Here is a 15,100-nt window from a genome sequence, read left to right as displayed (position 1 = left end):
TTACGGAGTATTTGTTTTTTTTTTTTTCCTACTGCATACACACAAGTCAGAATTGAAATTTAGCAAACTATGAATGTGTGCATGTGTTACAATCAGCTGCCCAAATCATATGGTGTTAGTTCAAATGAAAATGCTATTTTCAGCCAAATGTAAAAATTTGTGTAAAATCGTCTCACAGGTTTCAATATGTGAAACAGGTCATATATTTGATTAATGAGGTTAACAATCTGACCCATTAATCAAAGATTTGACACATTAATTAAATATTCGACCCATTAATTAAAGATTTGACTCATTAATTAAATATCCGACTCGCCTTACAAATTGAGATTCGTGAGACGGTCTCACACAAATGTTACTCTCAACAAAAATATGCATGTGCATCCATCACCCAGAGGATGATCATCAATTTTGCGTTTGACTAGAGCGCCAGTGTATTTTATCACTTTTATTTTTCAAATTTGTTTAAATATTTTTTATTTAAAGACTTAATAATTATAAACTATTTAATAATTTAATAGTTAATACTAAAATATTAAATATTAATTTTAAAAACACCTAGGGTTTGTACAATTTAACGTTATTTCGCTCAAAATTATGTCCGTTTCGAGTAACATTACCCATTTAAAAAAAAATCAATAGAAGGGAACAATGGCTAATTGAGCGACTAGGCAGCCTAGTCGGCGCTTAACTAGGCGGCTTAGGCGGTCAGCGCCTAGACAACCTTGTAAGCTGCCTAGACCACCGATTATGGTGATAGGTTAGGCGGCCGGCTGACGCCTAGGCACGATTTTTACAACATTGAACTAGAGACATTCAACCTACTTGATGAGTTGATGAGAGGCAGTTGAAACACATAAAGCAGCGATTGTGTCCGTTATAGAGATTGTATAAATAACTAGAGAGCAATGCAATGAGCATGTAGGCATGTTAATTAATTTATCACTTCTATTGATTTTATTGTCATTATTCACTAATTATTTTCAGTGTTAATTCAATTAATACCATAATTTTTTGTTTTGTTTTTAAAGATCTTTTTTTTTTTAAAGAACAATCAGAATAAAGACTTAGTAAGTTATTATCTCAATATTATATTTAGTGATAGATTAAAATTTGAACTAATTAGTCTTAAAGAGATTTCATATTGTTAAGTAAATGCATGGGAAAATTGTAAATTGTTAGCAACACACTTTTTGCAAGATAGTTTGAACGTGATTAAGGCTAACTTTGAGGATGATGTAACGGTGATCAACGACGGTTTGCATCGTAATTTTATTGGTAGCCTGTTAGTAAATTAGACTTATTTGACCAATTTTAGTAAGTTAGAGTGTTTAATCACAATTTTTAAAAGTTTAGGGGTTTAATTCCTCTGCGTGTAAAGTCTAATGGCTTATTTGACCCTTTGTCCAATTATAAAATTGACGTGAACATATGAACTGAAAGATTGTGAACAAGAACACATGATTTATTATAGCGCAAGAGTTTCACCCTATAGCGGGGTAGCTCTTTGTAGGCACTTAGACTAGACACGAATTTTTCCATCTCACCTAGTAGGCTTCTGAATTTTGATTATTTACCATTTTACAATCTTTTCAGACAAGACACAAGAGTGCAGAAATCTTGAGGCGGGATAATGACAGTCTAAATAATTAAATAAAATAAAATCATATAAGCAACATTCTAATTAACTAGTGCTTGACAATTAAAAAAAAGAAACTATACTACACCCTAGATCCCCCTTAAAAAAATCATTTCTCATAGTTATTTATATTAGGACTCTACATAATAGAGTCATACTATAAGTCTCAGTCCTAGTTTACTTATGATTCTCAGTCCTAGTTTACTTATGATTCTCTTGTATATATACTCTTGTATTCCTACAGTTATATTGTGTGAACTCTAATACAAACATAATTGTTCTCATCTGGTATCAGTCGCTAGGGTTTCGTTCTTGTTCCCATGGCTACGAATGACGGCTCTGCCTCTGAGCGGACCGTTTCAGATGTTGCTGTGAGTTCTGCGGCGCCGGCTCCTGTGTCGTCGCTCTCTTCTGCTCATCACTACATTAGCATCAAACTCAACCACCGCAATTTTTTGTTTTGGCGTACTCAGGTTCTCCCGTTTCTACGTGGCCATGATCTCATTGATCTTGTTGATGGATCGTGTCCTTGCCCGGAGGAGTTCCTCCCTGCCGTGTCTGCTGCTACCTCGTTCGTTGCTGCTGCCCGCGTTCGGAATCCGGCGTTTGTTGCGTGGTCTCGCCGTGATCAAGGGTTGCTGTCTCTCCTGGTTTCTTCGCTGTCCGAGGAGGTGCTCTCCATCGCCGTCGGCTGTCGGACATCGAAGGAGTTGTGGGATGCCATTGAGCAGTCCCTCGCTTCCGCCTCTCAATCCCGCCAACTTCACTTGCTTAGCCAACTCCATGGTCTCCGGCAAGGAGATTCGTCGACGGCAGAGTATCTCGGGCGAGCTCGGCTTATTGTTGAAGATTTAGCTCTCGCCGGCCGGAAGGTAACGCTGGAAGAACAGAACCTGTACGTGTTCCGCGGCCTTCGACCGGAGTTCAAGGGTGTCACCTCTTCGCTGGCGGTTCGAGGACATCCGGTGACGCTCCTTGAGCTTGCTGACTTGCTGGGCGCGCAAGACTTCATCGCCGGTGATGATTACGCATTGCCTGGAGGTGCTGCACCGGCGGCTTTCGCTGCTCAGGGAGGTCGCCAGTCGCGTGGTCGTGGAGGAGGCCGTTTGGCTGGCGGAGCACCGTTCGGTCGTGCTGGTTCTAGTTCTGCTCGCGGTCGCGGAGGTTCTGCATGGCGCGGCGGCAGCGGTTCTGGTCGGCAGTCACGTGGCGGTGGGAGAGGCCGTGGCAGAGGCTCTTCCATCCAGTGTCAAATTTGCGGTTCATTTGGTCACTCGGCTTTGTCTTGTTACAAGTTGCCTTATGTTGTTTCTCCGCAAGCGAATTTTATTCATCAGGGTGATTCGGCGAATAACGTGACTGCTCATACCTGGTTGCCTGACACTGGTGCAACACATCATGCCACACCTGATATAACTGCCCTCTCTACTTCTGAAGAATATGGTGGTAACGACACTTTACGTGTTGGTGACGGTACGCCTTTACTTATTAGTAACGTGGGTCATGCTTCTATTTCTACGCCTTCTAGGTCTCTTAAGTTGTCTCATATTTTACATGTTCCCCGTCTTTCTGCCTCTTTATTATCCGTTCAGAGCTTTGCGTCGGATAATCAGGTGTTTTTTGAGTTTCACCCTTCCTTCTTTGTTGTGAAGGATATTCGGACCAAGGAAATTCTTTTGCGGGGCAATAGTTCCGGTGGGCTCTATACCTTGCCGGTTCCTTCTGGTTCACCTTCCGCGTTTGTTTCTGCTCGTGCTTCGGCGTCTACGTGGCATGATCGTTTGGGTCATCCGCATCAGCGTGTTTTACATCGAGTCTTGGAGTCTTGTTCTGTTAGTGAGTCGAATAAAACTTCTCATACTGTGTGTTCTGCGTGTCAAATGGGTAAATCTGCACGTTTCCCATTGCCACGTGTTGTCTCTGTTAGTTCGAATGTGCTAGATTTAGTTTATACGGACATTTGGGGCCCTGCTCCTGTCCTCTCTTCTGAGGGTTATCGTTATTTTGTTTTATTTGTGGATGACTTTTCTCGTTATACTTGGTATTTTCCTATGAAATTAAAGTCAGATATATATTCTGTTTTTGAGCGTTTTCGATGTTTAGTTGAACGTGCCTTCAATCGTAAAATCAAAGCTGTTCAATCTGATTTAGGGGCTGAGTATAAAAAGTTCCATTCTGTTTTTGTTCAGCTTGGTATTAGTCACAGGCAATCTTGTGCGTACACACACGAACAGAATGGTCGTGTGGAACGGAAGCACAGGCATGTGGTTGAAACCGGGCTAGCACTTATGGCTCGTGCCTCTGTGCCGTCTCGGTTCTGGCATTTTGCTTTTGAGGCTGCTGTTTTCCTTATTAACAAAATGCCCTCGCATACTCTCCATAACTCTAGTCCTCATGTCTTAGTGCACAGATCTCAGCCATCATATTCCTTTCTTCGTGTCTTTGGCTGTCTGTGCTATCCGCACTTACGGCCATATAATCGTCATAAACTGTCTTACAGGTCTTCTCCATGTGTCTTTCTGGGCTATCCTGATTCGTTTCGGGGTTATAGGTGCATGGACCTGCGTACTAATAAAGTTTTTGTGTGCCGTCATGTGCGGTTTGATGAAGCTGTGTTTCCTTTTGGTGCTAAGTCTGTTTTGCAGGCTCCATCAGAATCTATTGCACGACCTTGGGCTGAATCTGTTTTTCATCCTGTGGCTGATCCATCTGTGGTAGCTCCCTCGCCTCCTGCTGATGTGGCTCAGAAGAGGCCTCGTGGTCGGCCACGTGGTCGTACTGTGCGTCCCACGGAGAGGTCTCACTCCATGGCCACTAGGAGTCGGTCTGTGGCTCCGGTTGCGGGTTTGACTGTGCAAGTTTCCTCTGTTGATCCTACTTGTTATATTCAGGCAGTCAAACACTCTGAATGGAGGGAGGCAATGGATCAGGAGTTCAATGCCTTGTTGCAGAATCAGACATGGTGCTTGGTTCCTCCCACTGCGTCTATGAATATTATTGGCTGCAAGTGGGTGTTTCGCACGAAAAGGAAGGCTGATGGATCTGTTGAGCGCTACAAGGCCAGGCTCGTGGCTAAAGGGTTTAATCAGGTCCCGGGTCAAGATTTCTTTGACACTTTCAGCCCGGTGGTTAAACCTACTACAGTCAGGTTGTTGCTCTCTCTTGCTCTTTCTTCTGGTTGGCTAGTCAGGCAATTGGATGTGCATAATGCATTCCTTAATGGTAATCTTACAGAAACTGTTTACATGCGTCAGCCTCCGGGGTATGTTGATTCTCAGCACCCTGATCATGTTTGCTTGTTGAAACGCTCCCTGTATGGTTTGAAGCAGGCTCCCCGGGCTTGGTTCACTCGTTTGCACACTTTTCTGTTATCTGCTGGTTTTAATGCCTCTAAAACTGATGTTTCGTTATTTTATTATTCTCGTGGATCGGCTACTGTTTACCTGCTTGTTTATGTGGATGATATTCTTGTTATGAGCAATGAGCATGGTGCATTGGAGGCTTTGCTCTCCAAGCTCTCTAGTACTTTCAAGATTAGAGATCTTGGTGAGCCTGGGTTTTTCCTTGGGATTGAAACAGTCAAGTGTGCAGATGGAGTGTTGCTTTCTCAGCGCAGGTATATGACTGACATACTTAAACGAGCTGGTATGACAGACTGCAAACCTGTGTCTACACCTACTACGACTTCAAAGACAATATCTACTTGTACAGATCCATATGATGATCCCACGCAATACCGGAGCATTGCAGGTGCACTACAGTACCTAACTATCACGAGACCAGATTTATCCTTTGCAGTTAATCTGCTTTGTCAGCACATGCATGCTCCAACCACCGCACACTGGGAACAACTGAAACGTGTGTTAAGGTATGTTAAAGGTACTATGTCTTTGGGTCTGCGATTGAGAAAGTCAAGTTCAGGTGAGCTTCATGCATTCTCGGATTCTGACTGGACTGGTTGTCCTACGGATAGAAAGTCTACTAGTGGGCATGCTGTGTTTCTTGGAACCAATCTAGTGTCCTGGGTATGCAAGAAACAAAGGACTGTTGCTCGATCTTCTACTGAAGCAGAGTACAAGGCTCTTGCAGATGTATGTGCTGAAGTTCTGTGGATCCTCTCTTTGCTGCGAGAAATAGGAATTTCACCTCTTCCAGTGCCCAAACTTTGGTGTGACAATCTTGGAGCTACTTATATGTGTGCTAATCCTATTTTTCATGCTCGCACAAAGCATGTCGAAATTGATTATCACTTTGTGAGAGACAGAGTGGCTGCAGGAGACATTCAGGTGCACTTTATTTCTACTAAGGATCAGCTAGCTGATATTTTCACCAAGTCACTCGCAGGTCCCCGGTTCTGCTTCTTACGTGACAAGCTACAGGTTACTTCCGTACCATCCGCTTGAGGGGGAGTATTAGGACTCTACATAATAGAGTTATACTATAAGTCTCAGTCCTAGTTTACTTATGATTCTCAGTCCTAGTTTACTTATGATTCTCTTGTATATATACTCTTGTATTCCTACAGTTATATTGTGTGAACTCTAATACAAACATAATTGTTCTCATCATTTAAAATATAAAAAAGAATATAAATATACGGAGTAAATAAAAACAAAAACCACCTAATCCCCACCATTCGATAACCACTCCAGAAACCCTATACTGTTGTTTAGCCATTCCATACGAAATCACCCAAATAAAAGCCCCACTTCCACCATTTGAAACATCTATCAATCAACAATGGAAAACTGCATAATTTTCACGGATTTTATGATTGAGATTCTGGCACGATTACCGTAAAATCACTTATGCGATTTAAGTGTGTTTGTAAATTCTTTTATTCTTTGATAAAAAGTGACAATCATTTCAAACACAAGCACTTTGAAATTAGCCGAGTCAAAAGAGATTACGTGGTTTTCCAGCATCATATGCCGGTTTGGGGCGAGGATCGAGGATTTGGTTTAGTTTACAAAGAATCAGACTGTGATGAGATTGGATGTGCAGATCTAACCTTCCCAACTCCACTTATGGCTTATGTAAGGTATGCTGATGGTATGTTTTGTTTGGTTACCCACCTTCAAATTAGTGTTGCCAATTATTATTGAGAAATTTCTATATGGAATCCGTCTACTAGAGAAATTAAGAAATTGCAAAATATCAAGGCACTAGACGGATTCGATCCAGAGTATACAGCAACAATTGGATTTGGGCTGTCTTCCAACATGATGGGAAAGGTTTTCATGTTTTGGATTACTCCCGATCCAATCGTAATGGTTTGTAGCCAAGACTGTAATAATTCATGTGGTTGGAAAAGATTTAGTCATAGTTTGGGTATTTTTGATGTGGATAATCATAGCAGTAATTTGTATTTAAAAGGAAAGTATTATTGGCAATGCATGATTGGAGATCAAAATAAAGAGCAAAACCATAATTTGCTTTGGTTCAACTTTGATGATGAGACTTTCGGGAAGATTGAGTTACCAGAAATACATTCAGAATGTCTAGTCATTTCGGCTATGAAAGATACTATTGCTTTGATAAGTTGTTGTATTGACCGGAATCAGCTAGAAATTTGGACAATGAATGAACATAATAATATTATTAGGTGGAATAAATATGCAATCGTGGAGGGCAGTGATTATTCCTACCCGGTGAGAATTTGGAATTTGGGTGCACATTTGTTAGTATATGATCAAACGGCGCTTCAACTTCCTGGTACGATGATGTTCGTTTTGTGAAACACTTCAGCTCGTATGATTTGATTACTCAAGAAAAGAAGATCGTTTATAACGTTAGTTGGGATCTTTGTATGCATCCTCCTTTTGTTTATAGTGAAAGTCTCAAATCATTTTAAAAAACAATATTGCATGTATATGTACACTCAGATCAGTTAAATTCACTATGTTTTTTTTTTTCCTACTGCATACACATAAGTCGAATTGAAATGTGTGCATGTGTTACAATTAGCTGCCCAAATCATATGGCGTTAGTTCAAATGAAATTGCTAAGGCTTGTAACCTTAATTAATTTATCACTTGTATTTGATTTCAATTACTCAATACAACATTTGTTCTATGCAATTACATTTTCATAAAATTATTCATCTTGTCTTTACCTTCATTATTCACTAATTATTTTCAGTGTTAATTCAATTAATACCATAATTTTTTTGTTTTGTTTTTAAAGATCTTTTTTTTTTTAGAACAATTAGAATAAAGACTTAGTAAGTTATTCTCTCAACAGTATATTTAGTGATAGATTAAAATTTGAACTAATTAGTCATAAAGGGAGTTCATATTGTTAAGTAAATGCATCGGAAAATTGTAAATTGTTAGCAACACACTTTTTGCAAAATAGTTTGAACGTGGTTAAGGCTAACTTTGAGGATGATGTAACTTTTTTACTGGACTTTTTTTTTTTTCTTTCACCACTAGAATCGAAGGTAATCCATTTTGTAATATACTGGAATCGAACTCCCACTCTTATTTTATTTTATATTTTGTTTTGTGAATGGTTGCGATTTTATTTTCAAAGACAGCGGTGAATAGCAATTAACAGTGATCAACGATGGTTTGCATCCTAAATTAGACTTATTTGACCAAGTTTAATAAGTTAGAGTGTTTAATTACAATTTTTAAAAGTTTAGGGGTTTAATTGCTTCTTCGTGTAAAGTTCAATAGCTTATTTGACAATTTGTCCAATTATAAAATTGATGTGAACATATATATGAATTGAAAGATTGCGAATAAAAACACATGATTGATTATAATGGCTTCTAAATCATGATTATTTACTTTTTTACAATCTTGTCAGGCAACATTGCAAGAATCTTGGGGCGGGGTGATGACTGTCTAAATCATATCATTAAAATAAAATCATATAAGCAACACTCTAATTAACTAGTGCTCGACAATAAAAACGAAATTAAACTATACTACACCCTAAATCCCACTTAAAAATAATTTATCATAGTTATTTAAAATATAAAAAAGAATATAAATATATGGAGTAAATAAAACAAAAACCACCTACTATATACCTATACCGGCCTATTTCCACCATTCGATAACCACGCCTATTCCTATTCCCACCATACCTATTCATATTCCCACCATTCGATAAGGGCAGCATTATCAGTGAATATTGCAAGGGTTCATGTTAGTAAATTGCCATGTTGGCAGGAGTGAGAAGAAGTGAGAGAAGGGTAGAGAAGCAACTGCAAGCAAAGGTTCATAGTACATAATGTGTCTGATTTTTTTTTTAACAAAGCTGCTGTGCGCCAGCAGGCGCCCATGCGAGCGCGTCAGGCGCGCCACCCATTTATTTTTTTAAATTTTTTTTTTTTATATCTGATTTATTTATTTATTTTATTCATCTCCCCTCATTTTCTCTTTCATAATCACACTTACAAAAACTCCTCAATTACCGCGAAAAAACTCCATTGATAAGGATGCTCTAACCACGCCAGAAACCCTAGACTGTCGTTTCTATACGAAACCACCCAAATAAAAGCTCCACTTCCACCATTTGAAACATCAATCAATCAACAATGGAAAACTGCATAATTTTGAGGGATGTGCTTAGAGCATCCTTAGAGCATCACCATCTGTGTATATTTGAGGGATCATGGCAAAGAAAAAACTCATTGGAAGGGATCAACACTGATATGAAGAGAAAAGTTTGAAGAGAAGAAAAAAAAAGAAACATCGCTTGTGGCGCGATTGCGCCACAATTCACTCCCCAGCGGGCGCGTGTCTCTCACGCGCCCACTAGGGCGAGTCAGAGTGGCCGCCAACTGCCCAGTTTGAGATGTTCATTGCCTTTTCATTATTTGCAGTGCAACACTAAATGATGAACAAAACTTCGAACAATTAATGGCTTCTGATCTTCTCCCTTCTTGTTCTTCGTTCCCAGGGGTAACTGAAAAGGTAATTAATAACTTCAATTCCTAAGTAAATATTCCAATAATAAACAATTAAGATGATGCCTTTTGGTGCAGGGAGGAGAATTTGCCCAGGCTTAGCTTTGGCTCTGCTGCATTTACAGTATTTTGTGGCTAATCTGGTTAAACCATTAAGATCAGAAGCAAATACCATTTTATTTCGCCTTAATTAGTTAGATCTTTTGTCTCTTCTCCATAATAAACATCTAACTCCGATCCTGTACGAATATGACAGACAAGAGTATTAAGAGATGGAATCAATGACTGCTGAAATGCTATTTTCTCAACTTAAAGCCTCTGTTTATTTTTTTCTTCCCAGCAGATGTTTCTAGGCAAATGTTGTAATATAATCAAATAATTTTATTTGACAAGAAAATTTATTTGCCTCACTAATCTGGCAAACAAACTGTATTCAATATTCAATGTTCTGTGTTTGCATTGATATATGCTATGTTTTTACATTCAATATTTTGCCATAATCTGTAAAATGTCTATTAGACTTTTGGTATTATTATTATTATTACTAATACTAATAACAAAACATTTTTTATAATCATTTGTGAAATTTTGTAATGCAATACAGTTGAATTTGATAACTTAGTTGAAGAAATACCTCTCTATTACAGTGTAATACCCCCGACCTCTTACTTAGGAGGACCACAGCTATGCCGCTTGACCACAAAATCTTTGACATAGCTCTCATATCTTATTTTCTTATAATACAATTAATCACCATTGTTGAATATATTCTGGTTTTAACTTTTGTGCCGGAATATGGTTGAATATATTAAACCAACATATGTTTAATAATAAATTAATCAAGAGAGTATTAACAAGAATTAAAGTCGTGACATTCTAATACAAAAAATATATTCCAACCTATTCCGCTACACCTTTGGATACCTTTCACTCACCATTGTTGAATCTTGAGTTTGACACTTTTGACTTATATTCATTAAAACCCATTTGGCCGTTTTTGTTTCTCTATTCCCCACTCTGCTGAGTCTTCCCTATCAACCCCACTTCCATCCCATCCTTTTCACACTCCCAAAAACATGAATATAAACGATTTAAAAGTAATAAGTTTACTTTTTTATATATATTTTTTTAAGTGATGAGGAAACTAGTATTTAAATATGTGCACAAAACAAATCATATATATGATTTTTTGAATGGACCAATTTAATTATATCCATATATATCATATGTAACCTATTGGGTGCCTCACCGTCGGTGATAATTAGGTGAAGAGCTAAAGAAGCAGTATTTGCTTTTTGGTTCAATTATTAATGACATTATTGCTTTAGTTATCAGGGAAATCGGACGATGAAAAATAACAGTGATGTTATGTTAATTGACATAAATATGCATGGTTTGACTAGTGGGGCACACTTAATTTCTATTAATTTGGTAATTAGAGGGGAAAAAAAAAAACAATTGATACCCATTCAAGTGAGTTGCTACTTTTCGTTTGGTTAGATACTAAATCCTCAATAGATTATCACCATTCACCATGATATTATGTAGTAGGAATTTTTCTACCCAGGCCAGTATGAAATAACTCATACAGACCATACCATGGGTACAGTAATGTTTCTGACTTCTAGCAGCCAAAATCTATGATTTTCATTTCCTGAGAGTTCCCTTTGTCTCTCCTCCAGACACATATATGATGACACACCATAATACAACACAATTCTAAGGTTTAGTGTCGGGGATTTTACTCAAAACCGAGTGTTCTGGCTTGTGATCACACTCATAGTCGAGATGAACAAACGCACGCTCCACTTCTGTGAGCTCTTCAATCTTTATCTGCAACGACTCTCCAATCGCATGCGCTTCTTTCAGTGGCAACTCCTCTGGAAGCTCTATGTCAACCTATACCATTCAACATGTTTATCAAAAACCTTTGATGGATTGAGGTTCAAACTTTTATTAAGGTTTTAAGAATATAATGATCTGACAAACACATGATCATCAAAACAATTCTAGGTAAAGTGATCATATGTTTAATTTAATTTATACCTCAACGAAGTAGAGAACACCGAAGGTGTAGGCTCGGACGGTATCCACTCGTTTTATTCGAGGGTCGTGCCTTAAGACCATATATGTTAGCTTCTGCAGAACTTCTGGCGGAGCCGTCTGTCCGACTAGTGAAACTGCAGAAACCGAACATATAAACAATGTTAACAGACAATAGGCATTATGATCTAGTAGTTAAAACAATATCAAGGAGCGTAAAAAAGACCTGCATTTTCCAACACAGTGCCTGACCAATTGATAATTGTATAGAGAGCAAGGGCTATTGCTCCAGCAGGATCAATCCACCAATAGAATCGATCGCCAAGAACAGCAGCAACCAACCCGACAACATTTGTCACCACGTCGAAATAGTGGTCCTATAATCGCAATTCAAGAATTAGCATTCAATCAGGACAAACAGGGAAGAAACAAACATGCAGAGATAGTTTCAATTTCAAGATTGAATATGAAAATAGAACACACATCGGCATATGCTCGCACTATCTTGTTTCCCGAACTTCTGCAATACATCCAGAGAATAAGTTTTACTCCGGTAGCTGTCAGCATGATTGTGTACAACCAAACCAATTGTAATGAACTCATTTTATCCGAGGGCGTATTTGCAATCAATTGTTCCACAGCTTGAACAAGCACTTGAAAACCTGCCGAAACATATATAGAAAATTCCAACTCAAAACTCATGATTTTCATTGTTCATTTCCACACTTTTGTTGTAATTCAGAAGATTAATATGCTCAAACTAGAGAGAAATGGAAACAAACATACCAAGAGTGGCCATGATTGCTGCAAATATGATAATTCCAACTGGTTGGACTCTCAATTTTCCAATTGGGTATTTGTAGATGTTTATATTTTTCATCGCCAAATGTGTGAACCACAGGATACCCCCAGCCATCAAATCGAGCAAAGAATCCAGAGTCGATGCTGCAATTGCAAGGGATCCACTCTGTACGGTGGCATAAATCTGGAAACCGAAGCTTTACACTTCATTAGTTAAGAAGTTGGCATATTAACACCACAAGTACAGAACACAAATTAATACAACCATAAGACATTTAAATGGTTCTTTCAAGAATTGACAACAATTGAAGTTACCTTAAAAGCAAGCAAAAAGATGTTTGCCCAATTTGAGACATTCATTGCCCTTTCATGCTGTGCCTGTACCTTCTTGTCATCATCTTCATTGATCTCACCAGGGGATTCCAAGGAATCAACTTCTTCAAAGGACCTTAGAGTGGCAAGCTGTTTTTCATAGTATTCTCTCTCCCCTGAGAGAACATTTCAAAGTTGAACAAGCTCACAAACTTGTAAACTTGATAGCAGTAGCAAAACAAAACCTTGATTAATGGCAGCAACTTTATGATACCATTTTAACAACATAAAATCCTTAGGCCTTGTAGGTCCAAGAATGTGTAGCCACCAAATCAACCACAAAATCTCAGCTATTTTGACTGTTACAAATAGCTTCAAACACATAACTTTAAGAAAACAAAAAGGGTCAATCTTAGCCGAGCTGGTCAGGCTATTTACTTGATAACCACAAAGTTACAAGTCCAACTATACAAGGCCACAGGGGTGGCCTATTAGCCTTCTTGGTTCGAGCCAGTTGGCAATCTACAATGGTTTAGGTCCTTGTGATCGGCCAGGGGCCGCAAAGTGTGGGTACCCTCCCACCTTCAGATAGTAACTTCGGATTTCTAACCTTTAGATAGTAACTTCGGGTTTCCCAAGGGTAAAGCAAGGATCAATTTTTTTTCTTTACCAAGACACCCACACCATCACAAAATCAAGAGAAACATTCACTAATACAGAAGCAGAAAAGGCTGAGTTTCACAGGACAGACAGATAGAGACATAGAGAGTAATCCTAAATCCTAAATCCTAAACAGAGTAAAATCAGATGTACCTTCGATTAAACCGGGTGTTTTTGAGAGATCGAGATGAAAAGGGGTCTCGGGATCAATGCCTCCCCGGAGCTTTTCAGGCAACTTTGAGAAGAAATTAGACCTGAGAGTGTGAACTTTCGGACCTTCATTTAACAGCAATGGCTCTTGGATATCCATTTCACAGACACTACAACCCAAAACAATGGCGTCTTCTCCCTTCTTCTTCTTCTTCAATTCCCACAAAAAAAGCCTGATATAGACATATAGTGTCACGGAGTACCCAATAAGGAAAAAGCTTCAATTCCATAAATTTTAGGAAAAGTAGTAAATATTATATTCCATCAAGCAAATGAAAGAAAGCAAATTACCAGAAAGTTACCAAACAACAATTATTTTGTAAACGGTTGACAAGAACATGTGATACTGTGGTCTAACTGAGGAAAATCAGGAGCGCACTCTGTCGTTTATGTTTCTTTCTCGTAATCAAGATATGCTGTGCATGCAGGGAGAGCTGAGACGATGTCAGATGTGTTGAACCTTTTTTCTTTTAATCTTTTTTTTTAGCTCGAGATATTGATAAGAATTGAACTTGTGATGTTAAAGGGTACCAAGAACATGAATATGATGAAAAAAGATCACAATAATTATATCAATTATTTAATAGATGTTTATTAGTACTGTTTAAAGTTGGTTGTCTTAGTCTTTTAGAGGTTCTAGATATTTGATTCAATAAGAAGTCTTCATCGTGATTATCAGCTATTAATTAGTGAGGGTAAAAAGGGAGAATCATTTAATTATTGAGACCCAGAATTTTAATGCTAAAATGTGACTAAGAAAATTAGTACGATAATCATGTTTCACTCATTCGTCCACCTTTTCGAGACATATTGTTATGTGTCCTTGAATGGCAAATTAAAAAACTCCAATGTAAATGACTCTTTATTAATCATTATTTGATTATGTCGTCATTTTATTGAGTAATTATATATTTGAGTATTACTTAAATTTCTTATCAAGTACCCTAAGTTAGTCAATAAATGAGTAGTTTATAAAAATAAAGAGTTTTTTTTTAATACCATATCAAGTAATGAATTTTATGTGAATATGAAAAAATAATAATACTTTTCATCCTTAAATACCCGATTGCATTATCAATATAAGTTTACTATATAAGATTTAGGTATATATATCAAAGATATCATATTGGTTTTGAAACATTACCGAAATTCAATTGAATTAATCTCATTTCCTAATATGTAAAAACTAGAACCGTTAAATTGAGTATATACTTCCGTCACACACACGGAGCAAGAAAAAACAACCTAATAATAACTAATACTCAATCATTACAATAAAAATATAGAGTGTAATTTTGAAAATGTGTAGTTCCATATATCCAATTTCATCAAGTGTACATATTCACAATCCAAATCAATTCAGCACCCTCTCAGTTGAATTCATTACACAATGTTTTTAATGTGTTTTACCTCTCATGTATAATTTGTAAATTATTACATGAGCGAAATTTACTTAATGCACATTCTCAAATAGTAGTTGCGAGTTTCTCCCGTCATTGAAGAAAATGTATTTT

At 37.8% G+C, this 15,100-nt stretch overlaps 1 protein-coding gene across 2 annotated transcripts; it reads right to left on the bottom strand.

The window, feature by feature from the left end:
* Positions 1–11,051: 11,051 nt before the first annotated feature.
* LOC116006298 (metal tolerance protein 4) lies at positions 11,052–14,031 on the bottom strand. 2 transcript variants are annotated; one of them, XM_031246615.1, is made up of 8 exons: positions 13,878–14,031; positions 13,530–13,759; positions 12,720–12,892; positions 12,390–12,588; positions 12,087–12,265; positions 11,830–11,980; positions 11,607–11,740; positions 11,052–11,459 (listed from the first exon to the last, which is right to left on the bottom strand). In XM_031246615.1, the coding sequence occupies exons 2-8, from the start codon at positions 13,684–13,686 to the stop codon at positions 11,280–11,282; spliced, it is 1,173 nt and encodes a 390-aa protein (XP_031102475.1). In that variant the 5' UTR covers positions 13,687–13,759; positions 13,878–14,031; the 3' UTR covers positions 11,052–11,279. The 2 variants fall into 2 exon arrangements, with proteins under 2 accessions (XP_031102475.1, XP_031102474.1); XM_031246614.1 differs by having other exon boundaries at positions 13,889–14,027.
* Positions 14,032–15,100: the final 1,069 nt, after the last annotated feature.

Source organism: Ipomoea triloba, chromosome 15 (assembly GCF_003576645.1).
Source record: "Ipomoea triloba cultivar NCNSP0323 chromosome 15, ASM357664v1".
Taxonomy (NCBI): domain Eukaryota; kingdom Viridiplantae; phylum Streptophyta; class Magnoliopsida; order Solanales; family Convolvulaceae; genus Ipomoea; species Ipomoea triloba.
The sequence above is the reverse complement of the archived record's forward strand: the minus strand, read 5'-3'. Positions and strand labels throughout refer to the sequence as shown.

What these genes read in the sequence shown, in the direction of transcription:
- LOC116006298 (XM_031246614.1), bottom strand. Translation starts at nt 13,926, where the DNA reads ATGTTCTTGTCAACCGTTTACAAAATAATTGTTGTTTG. An exon ending in TCTTTTTGCTTGCTTTTAAG is followed by an intron (nt 12,589 to 12,719) that starts GTAACTTCAATT and finishes TTCGGTTTCCAG; the next exon opens with ATTTATGCCACCGTACAGAG. An exon ending in GTGTTCTCTACTTCGTTGAG is followed by an intron (nt 11,460 to 11,606) that starts GTATAAATTAAA and finishes TGAATGGTATAG; the next exon opens with GTTGACATAGAGCTTCCAGA.